Raw genomic sequence first — 18,717 nt, forward strand, 5'->3', positions numbered from 1 at the left:
TTTTTCCGTTACCGCATTTCTGATCGACGCTTGTTTTGGAAAACTGCAGTGGTGACATTGGTTACATAATCTTTGATTTAATATTACAGCCGTTACCCGGGCTATAAAATTTTACACCAACAGTATTATCGAGATGAGCTGCTTGGGAGTAAGACTGCAAGATCTGCTGTGACTGTTAACGTTTAGAAGATTCAGGGCATTTGAAGCGTCTTATGTCAATTTTGAGATGTCTGGAACCAAGGAGCCAACAAAAAGTCAAGACCTGCGCCGAAAACGGATTCTTAATGCAAGGGCAATAAAGACTGAGGCCGCTAACGCGTCCCCAGGTGAATTTGTTGAAGGTGGGTCTCTATTGAAGGTACCGGAGTTTATATCATCCCGTCAGTTCGAGATAAAGCAATTGCAAGATTCAATTCATCATTCAAGGAAGTCATCATCTATACGGTCTTTCCAGTCCCTACCAAGAAAGCTTCGTAGAAGAAAGGCATCTCATAATGTTAAAAGGATACCTAAGAGATTGAGAAACCGCGCGTTGCGCGAGATGAAGGCTAGTAATCAAACGACTACTATGGGAACTAGGGATGTGTTTCGAAAGCGGAAGCATGGGCTGAATGCTAGGAAGCTCTATAGATTGAAGATGGCGGTTAACCTGCTGCGTCTGGCTAGTAGAAACACTTCTATGCAATTGATGCTTCCTGAGGAACTAAAACCGGAAAAATGCAAACTTAGGACCTCGATCAAGTCCTTACGCAGACAGATTAAGGATGCTCAGAAGGGGAAAGCTGTTCGCAAGTTGAACAATAGGCTAGGAAGCTATGATAACACTGGGATTAATAAACTGGCTCCTAAACCGATCGGACGCATTAAATACATGAAGCGCCAGCGGTTTTTTACCTGGCTGCCGACGCATGTGTGGAGTGCCAAACGGTGTCATATGATAAAGAGGTGGGGCTACCAGATCCCATGGTCGCCAACACAAAAGTGTTTCCGTTTGACACACCGACTTACTGGTCAAGCTGCAACCTCCAATGGGGCTATGTGTGCTGACACAAGTTACTTTGGCACACTCGTGGCCTCTAGTGAAAGCAAGCCAAGGTTGGATTCTTTTGTTAAGCAATTGACGGGGGGTCGCGCTGTAAGGGACAAATATAGCAAATCACAGCACCTCTTTGAGGGTCTATTTTACTTGGCAGCTGATACGGTTCCCATAGGTCCTGGTACATTACTGTGGGTTGGTGATAACAAGATAATGATTAGACTGCATCCATCTATCTATAAATCCGTTTTTGATTTTGCTATTCAAGAAGAATTAGACGTCCAGGATTGTCGCTTCTCATTAGCAAGTATAACCATAACAGGAGCAAAATCGCTGCAGGCTTTATCCCAGATCATTAGAACACCGTCTGAGACGCAGTCTTACAAGCAGTTCAAAAGTGTCTACAGGGTTACAGATTCATCAGTGTTCCCAGATAGGACTGTTTTCGCTTTTAGAACAATGGATCCACGACACCTTTCTTCTCCAAAGAACTTGAGTACATCTTCTAGTGTGGATTATTCTACAATCATAGATCTTCAGCAAAAATACCCTAGGGAAGAGATCGCCTCCGTTCTTAGCGAATTGTGCGATCCGTCATCTAGAGAGAACAGTTACAATAACCAACAGCCCCTCAAGGATTTAGCTCGCAGAAGAAGAAAGTTGTTAGTCAATCCTAAGCGCACTAATCTCATACCATTTGATCCAAAGATAGACCCTCAAATCCCAATTTTCATCGTTAGACAGCCGAAAAGTATGAACTGGGTTATTCTGCTTCCGTGGTATTGGATGCTCCCTTTCTGGTACCAACTAAACCGGGTAACTTTTGTCTATCCTATGGGCATTAAACAGCTTCATCAGCAGTGCTACGAACGCGGTCTTCCTCATTTCCCGGATGACTATCCCTTCACTGCTACCGGTTACCAGGAAAACTCAGTTTACAAGAGCATATCTTTAAAAGCCGCGTGGGAGCGTAAACCAGCTGGAAAAAGGGTCAATTACGAAAAGATTACTCATTTGCATGCTGCTCAATGTCCAGGCTATTCCGGCGAACTTGGGGATTGGTTTAGCAGTGACTGGCGCCTACTTCAGGTCCTTCAAAACGGTATATCTTACATCGGCAAGGATAACCTTCAGATGTACAATCCGAACCGCACAACACAATTTGACCCAGCAACAGGTCTATCTGATATCAATCATATTAGGGACCTACTGGAGTTGCACTCTAACGCCAAAAATGATAGTATCGATGGAAACCTCCCCATCGTTCTGTACAATAAGGCTATTTCAAATTACGACGCATCATCTGCACCGGAGATTACATCGCCTCCTCAATTGTCTATCTTACGCAACCCGCTATCAGTCATAGCTATTGTATGCACTGCTGTAGAGAGAGGTCATTTCCGAGACAACGCGAGACTTTACAACATCCCGCAGCAAGACCTGGATCATTGGCTAGAGGTTGCCAAGGGTTTGTACAAATCTAACGGCAAGAGAAATCACGACCTCAGCCACCCATTGCCAGGCATTCAGCATCTAGTCGGTTTTATTACCAGCGGCACTTACCATCTCGGTAAGGGCGCAAGCGTTGGTAGCGGATTCATAGCATCAGATTCCGCTTCCGAAAACAATCATAATTACATACTGGTTAGGAATGTTGGTACCAACACCTATAGACTAGCTCAATGGCGACAAGTGTTTGTATAGAACTGTATATTGTGTATCAATTGAAGAAGCATAGGTCGGCTTACCTTACTTGTTACCCTGCCCTTTTTTGCATAATTGCTTTTTTATTAAATGGAAGAAAATATTTTGGCATATATAAAGCGTAACCAAATAGATCTTTCGTCCATTCCTATCTTTTACATTAAAATCTTTTTGAATTCTTTTTTTCTTTCCTCATACTTACCTTAAGACGTCAGTGGAGATCAAGAAGTCCGGCTGACCTAGTATGCCTTTTTAAAGGATGCTCCACAGTTAGAGGTCTCTACCTTATCATTTGATGAGATAGCAGTCCTCTCACGATATTTTTGGTGTGAGTTCCTTTGCAATCCTCACTTATTTGCGGAAGGTGTGCTTGCTGACGTTTCGTTCTCTCGTCGCCCATCGGTTGGGCTGAGTTCTCTTTGAGATCTTGGCCTACGGTGGGAGGCCCTTTATTTCTTCTGCCTGGAGAAGTAGCGTGCTGATTACAACTCAGCATTGGGAGAATTGGGATTTTTAGTGCCATAGGGGTTTGTACATAATTGGATGATTCCGAGAACTTGTTTCCTGCGATTACTACTTCGGTGGGCATTGTTAGGGAACTCGTGCTTGAAGAAGGGATCCATGGTACATATCCTGGCATTAGAGGTCTTGATAGAAACGGGTGGGTCTTACAATTTTTGATGTCCTTCCTTTCTATTAACTCTTATTGAAGTTAAAGGAGAGGTCTAAGAAAATAAGGTGTATGAGGAGGATTAATTCTCTAACTACAATTCAATCTTTTCTTTCAATGTGCTCTAAGCCAGGTCAGAAGACGTGGTCGCAGTGAAGGCTAGTAGATTAAACGTTCGTATATATTGCACCAGTGGAGGTAGATGAAATAGCTTTTATAAAATTTGTTGCGTAACTGCTCAATTATATGTTGGCTGGGGCGTTCCTAGAATTCGGTGATGCCTTGTAGATCATCAACGTTTAGGAAGTCAACCCCAAGCTCCCACTGTTTCTTCCATAGGAATAATCTTGACTCTATAGGCCATTGAGGAACGCCCCATATCCTGGTTTGGAGCCCGAGGTTGTGAGCATTTTCAATGTGGCCTTTCAAGCATAGGAAATCTTGAGCATCTAGCTCGTGAAATCTCAGAACATTCGGTTGTGATTCTGGGAATGATCTACAAGTCATGAGCAATTCGATCATGGATGCCGAGGCTATTAAAGACACTTGGTTGGCGATAAAATCGTCCTTTCTGTTTACTATGTCCTCCAATGGGGCATCAAGAAACGTGTAGATCCTTGGTTTGTAAGAATCGGAACCTATATCGAGCGGATAATTCCCTGTTAGGATAATGGTGACAGGGCCGTAAATTACGCTCTTCTTACTTGTGTCATAAAAGGTAAGGTACCCGCGGTCGATCATAGGTGCTAGATATTCACGAAGAACCTGATAAGTAGCAGAACTATCTGAAGATTTGAAATCGATGTACAAGTAGAGCGTTTGATCGGGATTATTATAAAATACACCTGAGAGTGGAGAGCCAGCTTCTAGGTTGCAATTGACTTCGTCCAACATCTGCTTTAAAGGGTGTAAATACAAGTCCTGTAAATAATCATTGGAATCATCTCCTAGATATATCTTGTCATGCCCAACTGCTAATCCAGTATTATTATCCTTGAGCCAAACGTCTGCCTCTACACTGGTTACTCCGCTTGCAATTGCCTCTAATAAAGGTAAATTCCTCCAATAATCATTATGAGAGTGAACATTTGGTATAATGGTCACATCCCGAGTCAATTTAGCCACGATTGACCGCTCAGGCTGACAACTAGTATGCCTTTTTACATCCTCTCCATTGCTTAGCTCTAGGTACTTCGCTAGATTGTCATATAGCACTGACACTTTGTCTTTCTTACCCGTAAAAATCCTGCTGCCGGTATACCCATTTATATTAGATTTAAGATGATTAATCAACTCACGACCCGTTATTCCAAGCATTGTTGGGGTGTCATCCTGGGTATTAGAAGTAGTAGGGGTATCTGGTATATTCTGAGGAGTAACATCTAGGTAGTTTGGTTTCCATAACGAAATCGCGTCACAGACAATAAATAAAGTCGCCTGAATTAAAAGCCAATTAATACTGTTAAATAACATATTGTCAATCAGTAATTACTTGTAGCTATTTCAGATCCATTAATTTGTCCAAAATTAAAATAATATTTTGTAACGTCGCAGCTTTTATTTTATATATATAGTTCAACTATATCGAATATTAAACTTGTGGACAACACTATTTTCACAAAATATACATATTCTATGCAGTTTGAAGTAACAAGATTACCACAAACTATACGTCACGACGCAATTAACATGTGCTTGGATTTTTATTACGTGTACAGCTGGAGGAAAGTAGTTAGCACATGGGTGTCAATATAGCCAAAGAAGGTAACGTGACTAGTAAAAAAGCGGCTCTCAACTATGCTTCAAGAGAAGCTTGACATATTCAATGTGCGGTGTTATATTCATTACAGTCAGCGCATCTATAGAGCTTAAGGCTACCATTTTGATGATGGTTCTAATTGGGTAAATACGACTTAAAGAGCAAATAGAAGGCGGACATTTAAGAATTATAGCGGATCGTGAGAAATTCTTACCAGATGCCCGATATTATTTCCTAGTAGAAGGCAGGTGAATACAATATCGGGAGTTGGGGATGACTTTCCTGCCACTTAGTAACGATATGCATAATATTATCCTCAAAAGGGACGCCTTCCTCCTCACATTGTTTGACTTTCGCACTCAGTGTATCGACTAACTCTAGCATTGCCTTTCCTCCTATCTTCGCATTTTCGTTATCATCCCTAATGTCGAGGTTTATCACATGAACAATTTTGTTAAGCTGTCCACCACGGTTCATAAGATCCTCGCATACAGAATCGAAGCATCGCTCTTCACATGTAAATACAAAGTCAAATACCTTTTGACTATCGTGCCACTTTTCAGGGGCCTTCTTGATCTTCCGATTCCGGTCGAGCATCTCTAGAAGCCCGTTCGATTTGTACCGTTCGGAAGATTGCGATAGTAAGTCATTATATATATCGTTATAAGGGGTTCCAAATGGGTAGACATTGGGTTTATCTATAGAAAGACCCGGTAGTCTGACTGCAGAACCTGTGCCGTAAGACGAAACCTCATAACCTGCTTCCTTTAGTACTCGATGTGATTCCATAGATCTATTGTTATTTGATGCGCATACTGTGCACAGTTTTATGTTACTTGTGTTACGCATCTTTAAAGTACTAAATACGCACTATATTGCAAGCAGTGCTGAGCTAGGACTCAAATTGGTTAAGTTGGAATGGATAAGTTGTTGGTGTCTTTGGGTATTGGTATGGGAAGTAATAAAATCAGTAGAGTAGAAAATAATTTCAACACGCATATTTGTTACCCGGATATATGCCAGGTCCATTCTGCCAGTCAATTAATGTAGTAATAGTGAGAATAGAATTTTATTCCTGATTACATATGACTATTAGGTAGCATATTATACTACGTAGGTCTCATTATCAGCACCTTGTGTTGGATGGACTGTATTGGAAGGCGAAATGGATCTGGATCTGCGGCTTTCATGTACCTGTTCATAAAAATTACACCTAGCATCGTTTTGTGTTTCAACATATATAGAACCCTCTATCATTTACTGCGAACGGGGATTGTTTGATCTTCTACTAGAACTTTCTCTACTTCAATTTGCGGACCTCCTGCTTCCGCAGTTTCGGACATTACAACTATTCTTTGATTCTTGCAGTGAACTTCTTGATACTCGTCTTCGGGTTCTATGAGCTTGTGTGGTTCAGCAGAATGGAGAAAGCTACCGACGTCAATATAGTCTCCAGAATCTAGTTCACTCTTGAGATCCTTTTGCCCATTTATCGCTACTTTATCGCCAGTAATTAGCCTTTCTATGTCGTTGTCGAGCAAAATATCTGGTGGTTGGCTATCAGAAAGGTGAATGATCCTAGAACTCTTAATTGACTTTTTCCATGCTTTCCAATCCTCTTTACCTAAAATCAATATTCCAACAAGCATAGAAGGGTCTATAGCTGATAGATGTATTTTATTGAATTTCTGTGGGTGTACGCTATTGTACAAGTCCGCTTCATCCTTATACGAACATAGCTGAGGTTGGGCGTGATGCGGATCCAGGTAAAATAGGTAGTCACCTTGGTATCCAAAGAAATATAGTGATGAGGAAGGCCTGCCTCCCGCAATTCCTACGGATTGTTTGGAAGTCAAAATCTGTTTTATGTCGTTCCAGTAATACTCGTTCAGGTCGTTAACTCCCAAGCGCACACACAATAGCAGCAACAATGTAGTATCACGATCCGCCTCAAATAGCGGATCCAATTGGTCTAAATAGACATCACCAGATGACGTTGAAATAGTACACTGGTTAATGCCGCATGCGGGGAATTTCTTAACCAATGACTGTATACTCATTGAAGTAGCCGAAGGACCAAACCATTCCCCAGGTTTCTTTCCAGAGAGTTCAAACCCCTCCTGGACAAACTTATGCAATGAAAAAGGATATTTTATATCATCCTGAAACCATCTTATTATTGTGAGCTCTTTATCATTGGGATCTTCTGCGGCTGTTGTCCGGAAGTCTCTACCCAATTTAACTCTCTGCAAAGCATTTGCAAGAAGCGATTGGCCAGTTCTAATCATACAACCCCATCCAATATCTGTAATAAAGCAATCTGAGTTTTTCATAACATTTTCAAGCACGTTTAAGGGGTTATTCCGTAGTAGAGCCCCAATACTTAATGGAGATGGACCGTCAGGATGCCTTACAATTGGAGAGAAGCGCGTTCTATAAGTGAAATGTAACCGAGACTTCACGTCTAAAAGGAATTCAGGATTCCATGCCTGCTTCTTAGGCAATATATGGTGTAACAGACCAACTGGCATGTCTTCATCTTGTTTTCCCCAATCATCAACAGTTGGACTATATTGGACACCTAAGACAACTAATGAGTTATCTAGGTCAGAATTATTCAGCTCTCGCAAGCTCTGTGACATCCTCTGGATAATATCCATGATATTTATGTGTCTGTAGTCCTACTCCGTCAATTATTTAGAATATATGATTTAAGTTTATACAGCTGTAGCAGGTTAAACTTTTAACTTACCTAAAATACGTAAGAACTAAAACAAACTTCTAAGACAGTTATACGGGAGCTGCTACTGAAGATTAGAAGTTAGTCCTATATCATGGCGAAAAGACATAAGCATTATGAAAGTAGAGGATCAAGGCGCGGTAGAGGTCGTGATCGCGGTCGGCATCGTAGGCCAGCTGGGAAACGTGCTGAGAATAATGGAAGAAATGATGATAGAAGAGGTATGCTACTAGTAGGAGGAGGGGACCTAATGAATCCCAATTTAATAGAAGACTACTACTTTGGTAATGGATCAACTAAGTCCCTTTGGAAGAAGGATTCTATGCGGATGGGAGGTTTGAGGCGTGGAATGTATGGCGCTGGCAATAAGGATGATAATAATAATTTGGGGCCTGCAAGAAAGAATCCTATTAGTTTTATAAAGGCTAAAGAAACTTATGATCCTTCTCAGAACATGATACAGCTGCTTGGGCGGAAGGATACCTCGTCTGCTGAAACGGTACCAGAAATGAGCGACTCAAGTGAAGAGATTGACAACATAGAAAGCGAAGACGAAGATGAAGAAGATGAAGAAGATGAAGAAGAAACTGAAGTTATACACAAAATAGACAATGAAGAAACAGATATTGCTCTGCCGTCTGAAACTGCTAGATATAAACTCTCGGAAATTACCGACGAGATGCTTTACTTCGTCGATGAAGAAGGTGACGAATTGGAACAGGTAAAAGAGGTTAGAGTAAAGGAAACACGGCCAAGTACTAAAGGAGTGGATTTTAATCCGATATTAACTGTTGGGAAAACTGAAATCCATTTGAATGACTCCGATAATGGAACGGTTTACGTAGAAAATCCCGAAAGGCATAAAGCGTACCAAAAGTACATTCAAAACGTCATGCATAGGATCGAAAACGGGAATGATGATTCCGATGATGAATCTGGAACTCAGGGCTCTGACCTCAGCTCTATACTGAACTATGATGTTGACGGAAGCTTTGAAGGATTTTTTGACGACGAGGAGAGTTTACGACCACAGTCGCTTTCAAACAATATCGGGAATCTTTCGCTAGCAGAGTTGGCTTCGGAGAGTGGGAGCGATTTGGAAAGTGATAACGAAAGCTCTGAGTCTGGGGATCCCAAGTTTGGCTTTTTGGAAGAAGACTATCTCGTGGATACTTCTCAAATAAAAGTGTCTAACATTAGGCTTGGTGCAACCGAAAACAGCTACTATGTGTCTTGCTTGCCATTCTTTGGAAATGATGATTACACTTGGATTAGTCATGATCTAATGCTTGAAGTCATTGATGAAATAGGTCTTGCTGAACATCGGATAGAAGCGTACCTTCGATACATTAAGAACGGTTTAATTCCAAAAGAAGAGAAAAAGGAAGACTTGGGAGAAGGTCTCGATGATCTCGTCGCTTATAGTTTGAAATATGAATCTTCGAGAAACCAGGACTTTGAAAACAAATCTTTACAGTATACAGGTCGCGGGAAGAAGAAGCAAGTGATTATCGATGACGATCTGGAACTCGACGAGAGCATGAAGGAAATGATAGAAGAAAAGGTCACCGTCAGAGCTGCTAATAAGGCAGACAAGAGGAACTTCAAAGAAAAATACATCAACGAAGAGAACCAAAACTCTACTGATCTTTTCAAGAAGTACCCATACGGTTTTCATATCGAAAATATCGTAGACGAATTCCAAAACTTTCTATATAGCACAAGGTCTACCATGGAATTCCCGCCTCTTGATCCCCATGGTAGGCGTACACTACAAAACTTAGCCACAGGATTCGAGCTGAAGTCCAAGCAAGTAGGCCAAGGTAACAAAGTGCACATTCTCATCCAGAAAAGGTCGCGCTCTAAACCAAACTATGATTATATTAACAAAATTCGAAGACAGCGGAGAGTATTCATGAGAGTAGATACAAAAGCTGCTCGACTAGAGAACGAAAAATACACTATGGGAAACATAGCAGTTGCCAAGGGCAAATTCCATGTTAAAGAGGGAGAAGTTGTCGGTGAAGATGCTCCAGAAATTGCACACGACAACGTAGGAAGAAGATTACTAGAAAAGCTCGGTTGGATTAGAGGAGAAGGCTTAGGTGTGTTGGGTAATAAAGGTATCAGTGAGCCGTTGATGGCTAAAGTTAAGAATTCCAGGTCAGGACTTCGTCATTCGGAGTCTTAGGTTTCTGTCTACTTATATATCAATTTATCGATATTGAATTCAGGTATTTTGTATTTACAATTAAACTTTGGCGTTTTAAAGGTCATCAACACAAACAAAACTGCAACTACCTAAGGAATAACACATATAGCTGTAACTAATGATAGTTAGTGACATAGGAATGGCATGGAATGCTATTCAAACTATTATAGGTGCTTAGAGGCCTACTGATGTAGCGTTTTTACAATTTATTGTTGTAGATTTACTATCCGAGATTGTTTAGTACTCTTTTTTATTTACATTTACAGTTCCTTTGATTCTAATTCAAATAATACACAAAATCAAATAAAGGATAGTTAGACAGTTGGAGAATCATAGGCCAGACTCACGGACGGGTATTGCGGGAACTATGTTTGGAATTGGGAACGGTCTTAATGATATGGATGGTGCTGGAAGCATCAAGCTTAACATGAGCGAGGAGAAGTTCGATTATACAGAGAGTGAATTCGATGAGAATGATGATTCAACTGTATCGGAAGGCAAGATCAAGCTAGATAGGAGCTTTAATTTCCGAGGCTTCATGAATAGATTGAATGGGAAGCACAAAGCTTTAGAATTAGCAGGTCAACTGGATAGTAAGCGTGGCGTTTCAGAAGGAATAGAGGTTTCTGCGTCGACCGATGGGCCAAAAGAGTACTCTGAAAACGAAGAGAAGGCCCTTCAACTTCCAATGTGGAATGGGCAAGCTGGTATACGGCAGGGTCAACACGGGCACAAAGCAAATATGGAGACTTCGACCCCAATGAAACAGTCCACTAAGGGAGATTTAGTTGTGCAATCGACGCCGCTTGCCAAACCGGGAGCTTTAAATAGAACGCAACCCAAGGATATTCTGCGGGAGAAACTAATTGAGAACCATAACAGGAAGGTGAGCGTAAATAGTGTAAATTCTGGACATACACAACGAGATATTATGCAAGAAACAAGAGATTTGAGAGAGGAGATGTCAAAACTACAGGAAGAATTGGCGGCTTCAGAAAACCACCAACTTGAAAAAGATGGTGAAATCAGTCAACTCAACCGGAAGCTTAACGATAAGGAATCACAGATCTTGGAGCTAAAAAAACAGCTCGAATCAAAAAACTCTGAATTAATGACCTTTGAGCAGAAGTCAGCAACCGCCGCTGAATCGATAGTCGCACTTACAGAGAGAAATAAACAGAAAGATGCTAAAATAAAGAGCTTGGAACAGAGTTTAGAGAATTCAGTAGTGGATACCGAGGCGGAAGTCACCAATTTGAACAAAGTGCTCGAACAGGTAACCTTAGAATATAAGAAATATAAAATTGAGACTAAATTACGTCTAGATGAGTCCGAATCAACGCTAAGAAAGGCAGAAGAGAGAAGTAAGGAATTGCAAGAGAAATTAGAAAGCAAATCGCTCGAATTGTCTGAAATGAACAGCAAATTATCTGAAATGAACACCAAACTGTCAGAAATGAACAACAGGCTTTCTGAAATGACAAACAAGCTAACGTCTAGAGAAACAGAGATTTCGAATTTACAGGCATTCCTAAATGAATCGAACACCCGGTCAAATACTTTGCAATCAGATAAGGAGGCGTTGACCACCGAGGTGCAAAATCAGAAGGAAAAACTTACAAGTACGATCGCGGAGATGCAGTCATTGAAAGACACGCTTGAGAAGTTGAATGATGAGAAAAATACCGATATTACCACTATAAAGGATGAACTTGAACAAAACTGGAAACAGAAGGCGGATATGTTGAAAGAATCCGAGAAAGAATGTCGTGAATTAAAATCGACCTTGGCCGATAAGACCAAAGAACTAAGTTCTGCTACTTCTCAATTAAAGAAGATTACCTCAGAAAGGGACAGTGTTAAGAAGTTCATCGAACAGCTTAAATGTTTCGACATACCTATTGGAAGTTTAGCAATGGAACAATACAAAAAAAGTCCAAAACACCCGTCTATTAATTTGCTGTTAAAGGAAAAGCAAGACATCCTACGGTTCTACCTCAAATCTGATGAAGAAGCTATTAATAAATTGAATAGTGAAATTGATGCCCTTAAAACCAGTAATGATGATCTACGAGCTGAACTAGAGCTGAAATTGAAAAGTACTGCGGAAAAATATGGATCTACAGAGGCTAGTATGAAGAGAGAGATCCTGAGTTTACAGAGTGATTTAAAGGAGCGTACGGGTGTAATCGATAAATTGCAAAGTACCGTAGATATGCTACAGAAAGATGCCGCTGCATTAATTAGGGAAAAAGAGGAGTCAGTAAATAGAAACGCAGAGTTAGCACAGCAAATCTCGAAATTGCAAGAAAGCCAGCTACAGGAGGACCACGAGAAGTTCGTAGAGCTATGTGATAAGAACCAGGAACTAATACAGAAATGTAGCGACCTAACAGAAAAAATACATGAAGTCGAAGTCAAATTACACACAGCAGAAAGCAAAGCTGAATCATTGCAAAATGAGTTAAACAGTAAGGAATCAATCATCACAGAAAAACAACAGCTAATAACAGAGTTACAACTGACTCAAACTCAAATACAAAAGAGCCTCGAAAAGTTGAAAGGCAACCCTGCTGACATGATCTCATTTGACAGTGCCCAGAAAACTTACCACAACCTAGACAGAAAAACATACAATCATCTTATGGTCGATCAAGTTAACCATCTAGATCTAGTTCAACTGCAAAATATTGTCAAAAATATTATATTGTTACTAGAAACGCCTTTCAGTAAGTTATCAAAGAAAATGCCATTGGTGAGTATTTACCTAAGATATGAGAAGAGTTTATGCTTCCATTTTGCCAACATGCTACACTACCACGTCTACCATGAACCAATAGATATAAAAAAGTTCACAAACGACGCATACTCACAATACTTGGAAAGACATGATTTTTCGAAGATAAGACACCCTTTAGAGTTGTGTTTGGAGAAGCTTTATGAAGAGGTTCGTTCGAGGTTAAAATATTGAACTGGATAAATAATCACGTGCCTGCCATCATGATTTTTTATTGGCGGAGCTTTAGTTATTTCATCATATATAGTAGAACTGAGAATAATAGCTACCGTAATTACCAAGTTTTAGGCTATCATCGTTTAATTTAAGGTTATCATTATGAAACAATGTTACTATGAACTCCTTGGCGTGAGTTCTGTAGCCTCTGATGATGAATTAAAAAGGGCATATCGTAAAAAAGCTCTTCAATACCATCCTGACAAAAATAGAGAAGACACCGAGAAGGCCACAGAGATCTTTGCAACAATTAGGTCAGCTTATGAGGTTCTTTCTGATCCACAAGAACGTGCTTGGTATGATTCACATAGAGAGCAAATTTTAAAAGATGACTATAACCCAAATTACGCGGATGATGATGATTATGAAGTAGATGCCACAGTAACAGGAATTACGACGGCAGAATTGCTGAAATACTTTAATTCTGGTCTATACACAAAGGTAAATGATGGTCCAAACGGGCTCTATCAGATAGCAGGTAAGCTTTTTGCAAAATTAGCTTCTGAGGAAGTAATATGGGGTAGAAAAAGCGGTTTAGAAGAATACAAGGACAAAAATGATGATAGATTTGAGGAGCAGATAACTAGTTTGGGCTACACGAAGGCATGCGATGCATACTCCTCCAACAATGACACTTATTATCCTGTTTTTGGGTATTCTACGACAAGTTACGAGAAATTGAGAGCATTTTACAGCAAATGGGGGAGCTTCAACTCTTTGAAGAGTTTTAGCTGGGAAGATGACTATATGTACTCGAGAAACTATGATAGAAAGACGAAGAGGGAGATCAATAAACGAAATGAGAAGAAAAGGGCTCAAGCTAGAAGTGAATATAATAAAACGGTGAAAAGATTTGTTACTTTTATCAAAAAGTTTGATACCCGAATGAAAGAGGGTCAAAAGAAGTTTGAAGCAGAGAAGAAAAAGAAGCTCCAAGAAGCATTGAAGAAGCAGGTAGAGAAAGATAGACAAGCATATGATGCGGCAATCTCCGATCCATTCCAGCTACAGAGTTGGCAGACTGTCGATAAAGCGTACTGGGAAGAATTAGAGAAGCAATTCGCCAGTTCTGATGAGGAGGACGCCGAATCAAATTCAGATGAAGAAGTAATAACCCATCCAAGAAAATGTATCACCTGCAACAAGAAATTCAAGTCGCAGAGGCAATTCGAAAACCATAATAATACCAATGCTCACAAGAAGAAACTAAAGAAGGTAAAGTGGCAAATGAGAAAAGAGAGTATGCACTTAGGACTCGAGGACATATCCGACTTAAGCGAGTATGATTCTGCCAAAGAAGAGCACAATTCATCTTCTGCATCAGAACACGAGGATGATAGCGATAGTGATTCCGACAGCAGCAGTTTTTCAGAAGATAGTGAACAAAATGCCGAAAGTCTTGAAATGGATGATATTTTAAAGGAATTGGATAAGATAGAAAAGGAACTACGGTTAGTAGATGAACTATCCTCTTCTGATGACAATTCTTCACAATTTTGCGTGGAAGACGGGGTACTTAGTGAACTTGATATGCAGTTAGCTTCTGACACCGAAAAAATAGCATCAGACGTCGCAGAAGATCCTAAAGTACCTGATGGATCCCAAAAAGAACACGAACTAGACAAAATTCTTTCCGAGGTCCGTGGCAACGAAGAATGGGATGCCAAAACCCCCACAAAAAAAGCCAACAAAAAGAGAAAGGATAAAAAACCTTCCAAAACCAGCAGCGCGCAGTCCTCAAATATCAAATCAGACTCTCATATCCAGGGTCCCTCTTGTGGGAGCTGTGGGTTAGTTTTTAATAGCAGAAATAAGTTATTTGCCCACATCAAAAGCTCAGGGCATGCTGTAGCTCCTGCAAAAGCGAAGAAAGTTAATCCGAAGAAGAAGAAGTCGAAGAATATGTAGTATATCAGCTATCAGAACTGATTTCCATCCTTACATTCTGTAGTTTAAATGACAACCGTGTAAATATGTCTTAGAGCATTACGTATACGATGATCTTTGCAGTAAATCTAAATTATCCTTTAAAATGGCTGGGTATTCTGTATAGTAATAACAATGGTTATCGCATTCATCACTTTGTAACCTGGAGTCCCAGTCTGTTATATCAGTGTAATAAGGTCTACTAAGCCTGGTATTGATTGAAGTGATTAAAGATAAGAGACGCAACGGCTATTTTGTTTTATTTAATAGGTGAATAATAGTTGTGGAGTTGGTATGCAGCAGAACGCAAGAAATAATAGTAACAGCCCAGGTGCGGGGGCTGGGAATACCGTTTCGAACTTATCCAGTGCTCTACGTCAAGTCCATATTGGTAACAGTAATACCACAACTGATCAAAGCAATATTGCAATAGATTTAAACAGCAGATCAACGCAGCAACAGTTAATGGATGACCTGAATAGAAGCTCTTCAAATGCCCAAGATGCCGCTCAGGTGCAGTCACAGCAACAGGGAGGGCATCATGAACAGGACCAGGCCAATAATGGGGTCCCGCAACAGTACGGAGGACCTAGCGTGATTGACGTTTCTAGAATAACAAAATTTTTCCAGAACCAACCTATGGAAGGTTATACGTTATTTTCTCACCGGTCAGCTCCAAATGGTTTCAAAGTTGCCATCGTTTTGAGCGAGTTGAACCTGAATTATGATACTATATTTCTAGATTTCAATTTAGGCGAGCATAGGGCTCCTGAGTTTGTTGCCATCAACCCTAATGCTCGTGTCCCCGCTTTAATTGATCATAACTTAGATAACCTATCTATTTGGGAATCTGGTGCTATTATTTTACACCTTGTGAACAAATACTACAGGGATACAGGAAATCCACTACTATGGTCCGATAATCTTGCGGAGCAAGCGCATATTAATTCTTGGATGTTTTTTCAAACTTCAGGACATGCACCAATGATCGGCCAAGCGCTGCATTTCAGGTACTTTCATTCACAAAAGGTTCCAAGCGCTGTAGAACGCTACACAGATGAAGTAAGGAGAGTTTACGGCGTTGTGGAAATGGCGCTTGCTGAAAAAAGGGAAGCGCTAATAATGGACCTCGACTCAGAAAATGCCGCTGCATATTCTGCAGGTACTACACCTTTGAACCAAAGTCGATTTTTTGACTATCCAGTATGGTTGGTAGGTGATAACATCAGTGTTGCAGATCTATCGTTTGTACCTTGGAATAATGTTGTTGATCGCATTGGAATAAACATTAAGGTAGAATTTCCAGAAGTTTATAAATGGACGAAGCATATGATGAGAAGAACGGCAGTAATCAAAGCATTGCGCGGGGAATAGATCCATTCTAATGTTACCACTAACGGAACTGGATAGGGGTTCAATTTGATACCAGATGGTTGCTTATGGTTGATATAATATTTAGTTTAGTTATTGAACATATCATAGGCAATGTTGTTTTCTCAATGCTTGTAAAAACTATATATTAAATCGTCATAGTGGACGAAGGTCATAAATATCTAGTTGCAATTTATGAAGATCACCCCTGTAGCTCATTACAGCTGTTTGACGCACAACAGATTGTCCTTCAAAAGTCGTTACTAAGATGCTATGAAACAAAATACAATATGTTATTGTTTTCTTTACCCGTTACGGTAAAATACAAATGTCTGGACACCTTTATTACCATTTATTTTTCAATATATCTTGTCTGAGACAGAAATAATACCCTGCTATAGTCCTTTTTGCATATCATTGACCTTTGTAATTACTCGATTCGGAAAATTACAAGCGTCTCATGCTGCCGATCAGAAAAAAAGTTCCATCTGGAAACATGTAATATAACCCAATACAGTATCAGCAACACTATTAATGCTTATGAATGCCGCTGATCAATCACAGCTTTGTGTTGCCAATATTAGTCTTGTAACATTTATAAAACTATATAAATGATGGTTTGTTCTCTAATTCTGAAAGAACTCTTCTCATCCTCCTAAAACATCACAAACAAGAACAACACAAGACAATAACAACTCAATCTCATAGAAAAGACAATGCAACCATCCACTGTTACCACTACTAACGCCTCTCAAAAGAACAACTCAGAAAACGCTGACAACTGGATTAAGAAAGGCTTCGGCTGGACTCCACACTGTGTTATTGTTTGATCAACAAAAAAAATCAACTAGAATCTGCTGGACAAATTTCTTAATTTAACGCAGCCTTTGCTTCATATATAGACAGCTGTTGACGATTTCTCTATGTTTTTAATCAATAAAACTAAATACCTTTGCCCATCCAATACATATATTTAATATTACCTTTTTTTGAAAGCCTGTCGCTGACGTCGTCCGTGACGGCCCTTGTTCATCCCGTGAAAAAGAAATAGCTGGAATGTACAGCTGGGGATTACCAAAGAATACTTAAACGGAGGTATAGAAGAACAAGCGAAGGAGATCTAGAAGACGAAGAGACCATTTTCCGTTATTTAGTAGACTTATTAGGTGTTCTACACTTGTTGATTTTAATGCAATGAAAAAGAGGGAGCTACCGACGTTACAGGATTACTGTGTTCTAACGTTGATGAGAAACCGTCTTCTTCTTGAGGACGTCGCACATATGCCATATAGGCTAATAAGGCCGGTGTTAGCAAGACTAAAGGCTGACCAACTAATAAGGCTTGAAAAAACCAATGCTATGTTGATTTTGGCTGATGATGAAATTTGGTATGAGCTACTTAAGAAGGACTTTCCGTTAAACGTGCACACGCAGTACGTTCAACGCAAAAACCAGGTTTATGAATATTACTTGAATTGCATTAAAGATATTGAAGCTGACTTGTTGGAGGATCGGGATTTGATTAAAAACCACTTTCATGAAGCCGTGAAGAAGGACCCCGTTGTTTTCAAGTACCGATTACCGTCTCGGCTTCTTTACCAACAGCACCAGCGAGAGATGCATAAGAAACAGGAACTTAGTGCAGAGCGATTGCGCGAGTCGGTACGGCAATTGCAGGAGGAAAAGGAAAAGAGTCTAATAACATGGCTAGAAGAGCCTTTGTATGCAGAAAGAGCGACTGCTCGCTCACGTCCGCGCCCGCAACGCTCCCACCTGTACCTGAAGTCATACAGAGAGCATCTTAAACGACGAGAACACTTTAAAAGCGGTGGTTATGATCCTACTCAACGTAAGGTTGTGCGACCAGCATCTCCAGCATCACCTGTATCACCAGAATCTCCTTCATCACCCACAACCATGCTTAGCGCTGGTTCGGCGGCATCAGGGAATCAAAGTACCGCACGTAGTGATGAAGGATCACCAACAGAAATCATCTCAGGAACGTCTCCTCATGGTGTACCTCAGCAAAAGCGTGCTAACTCTCCCCCACAGGGCATAGATGATTCTCAGCAAACTACAGAGAATCCACCCACATCAAGGAAACGTTCTAACCTTTTTATGCCAAGAACGTTACCACCTCCACCATCTAAGAAGCCAAAAATCTATATTCATCGACCACGCTGAATAAAATTCTGTAGCTTCAACGCTGTTAAGTTAAAATAACTAACTCTCTTATCTATTGGTTAGCTACATGATGGAGAATTTGCTATGGAGCATATAGCACTG

General features: G+C 40.3%; 10 protein-coding genes and 1 non-coding gene across 11 annotated transcripts; 8 read left to right on the forward strand and 3 right to left on the reverse strand.

The window, feature by feature from the left end:
- Window positions 1–226: 226 nt before the first annotated feature.
- Window positions 227–2,740, forward strand: POP1 (ribonuclease P/MRP protein subunit POP1; the record flags this gene model as incomplete). The annotated part of the gene is made up of 1 exon (XM_018130946.1): window positions 227–2,740. The coding sequence occupies one exon, from the start codon at window positions 227–229 to the stop codon at window positions 2,738–2,740; it is 2,514 nt and encodes an 837-aa protein (XP_017986435.1).
- A 194-nt stretch (window positions 2,741–2,934) lies between these two features.
- AW171_hschr21270 lies at window positions 2,935–3,425 on the forward strand. The gene has a single exon (XR_001930075.1). It is a non-coding gene; the product is annotated as an HBRSNR19 (small nuclear RNA).
- A 249-nt stretch (window positions 3,426–3,674) lies between these two features.
- On the reverse strand, window positions 3,675–4,883 carry AIM6 (Aim6p; the record flags this gene model as incomplete). Its single annotated transcript, XM_018130947.1, has 1 exon — window positions 3,675–4,883. One exon carries the CDS (start codon window positions 4,881–4,883, stop codon window positions 3,675–3,677), a length of 1,209 nt encoding a protein of 402 aa, XP_017986436.1.
- A 520-nt stretch (window positions 4,884–5,403) lies between these two features.
- On the reverse strand, window positions 5,404–6,018 carry SSU72 (RNA polymerase II subunit A C-terminal domain phosphatase; the record flags this gene model as incomplete). The annotated part of the gene is made up of 1 exon (XM_018130948.1): window positions 5,404–6,018. One exon carries the CDS (start codon window positions 6,016–6,018, stop codon window positions 5,404–5,406), a length of 615 nt encoding a protein of 204 aa, XP_017986437.1.
- A 404-nt stretch (window positions 6,019–6,422) lies between these two features.
- Window positions 6,423–7,829, reverse strand: ATG4 (cysteine protease ATG4; the record flags this gene model as incomplete). The annotated part of the gene is made up of 1 exon (XM_018130949.1): window positions 6,423–7,829. One exon carries the CDS (start codon window positions 7,827–7,829, stop codon window positions 6,423–6,425), a length of 1,407 nt encoding a protein of 468 aa, XP_017986438.1.
- A 174-nt stretch (window positions 7,830–8,003) lies between these two features.
- On the forward strand, window positions 8,004–10,100 carry SQS1 (Sqs1p; the record flags this gene model as incomplete). The annotated part of the gene is made up of 1 exon (XM_018130950.1): window positions 8,004–10,100. One exon carries the CDS (start codon window positions 8,004–8,006, stop codon window positions 10,098–10,100), a length of 2,097 nt encoding a protein of 698 aa, XP_017986439.1.
- A 388-nt stretch (window positions 10,101–10,488) lies between these two features.
- On the forward strand, window positions 10,489–13,092 carry CNM67 (Cnm67p; the record flags this gene model as incomplete). Its single annotated transcript, XM_018130951.1, has 1 exon — window positions 10,489–13,092. The coding sequence occupies one exon, from the start codon at window positions 10,489–10,491 to the stop codon at window positions 13,090–13,092; it is 2,604 nt and encodes an 867-aa protein (XP_017986440.1).
- A 144-nt stretch (window positions 13,093–13,236) lies between these two features.
- Window positions 13,237–15,042, forward strand: JJJ1 (Jjj1p; the record flags this gene model as incomplete). The annotated part of the gene is made up of 1 exon (XM_018130952.1): window positions 13,237–15,042. The coding sequence occupies one exon, from the start codon at window positions 13,237–13,239 to the stop codon at window positions 15,040–15,042; it is 1,806 nt and encodes a 601-aa protein (XP_017986441.1).
- A 312-nt stretch (window positions 15,043–15,354) lies between these two features.
- On the forward strand, window positions 15,355–16,434 carry URE2 (glutathione peroxidase; the record flags this gene model as incomplete). The annotated part of the gene is made up of 1 exon (XM_018130953.1): window positions 15,355–16,434. The coding sequence occupies one exon, from the start codon at window positions 15,355–15,357 to the stop codon at window positions 16,432–16,434; it is 1,080 nt and encodes a 359-aa protein (XP_017986442.1).
- A 713-nt stretch (window positions 16,435–17,147) lies between these two features.
- Window positions 17,148–17,261, forward strand: AW171_hschr21278 (HBR546Wp; the record flags this gene model as incomplete). Its single annotated transcript, XM_018130954.1, has 1 exon — window positions 17,148–17,261. One exon carries the CDS (start codon window positions 17,148–17,150, stop codon window positions 17,259–17,261), a length of 114 nt encoding a protein of 37 aa, XP_017986443.1.
- Window positions 17,262–17,625: 364 nt separating this feature from the next.
- Window positions 17,626–18,615, forward strand: ELA1 (elongin A; the record flags this gene model as incomplete). The annotated part of the gene is made up of 1 exon (XM_018130955.1): window positions 17,626–18,615. One exon carries the CDS (start codon window positions 17,626–17,628, stop codon window positions 18,613–18,615), a length of 990 nt encoding a protein of 329 aa, XP_017986444.1.
- Window positions 18,616–18,717: the final 102 nt, after the last annotated feature.

The sequence above is a fragment of the Eremothecium sinecaudum genome, chromosome II (assembly GCF_001548555.1).
Source record: "Eremothecium sinecaudum strain ATCC 58844 chromosome II, complete sequence".
Lineage (NCBI taxonomy): Eukaryota > Fungi > Ascomycota > Saccharomycetes > Saccharomycetales > Saccharomycetaceae > Eremothecium > Eremothecium sinecaudum.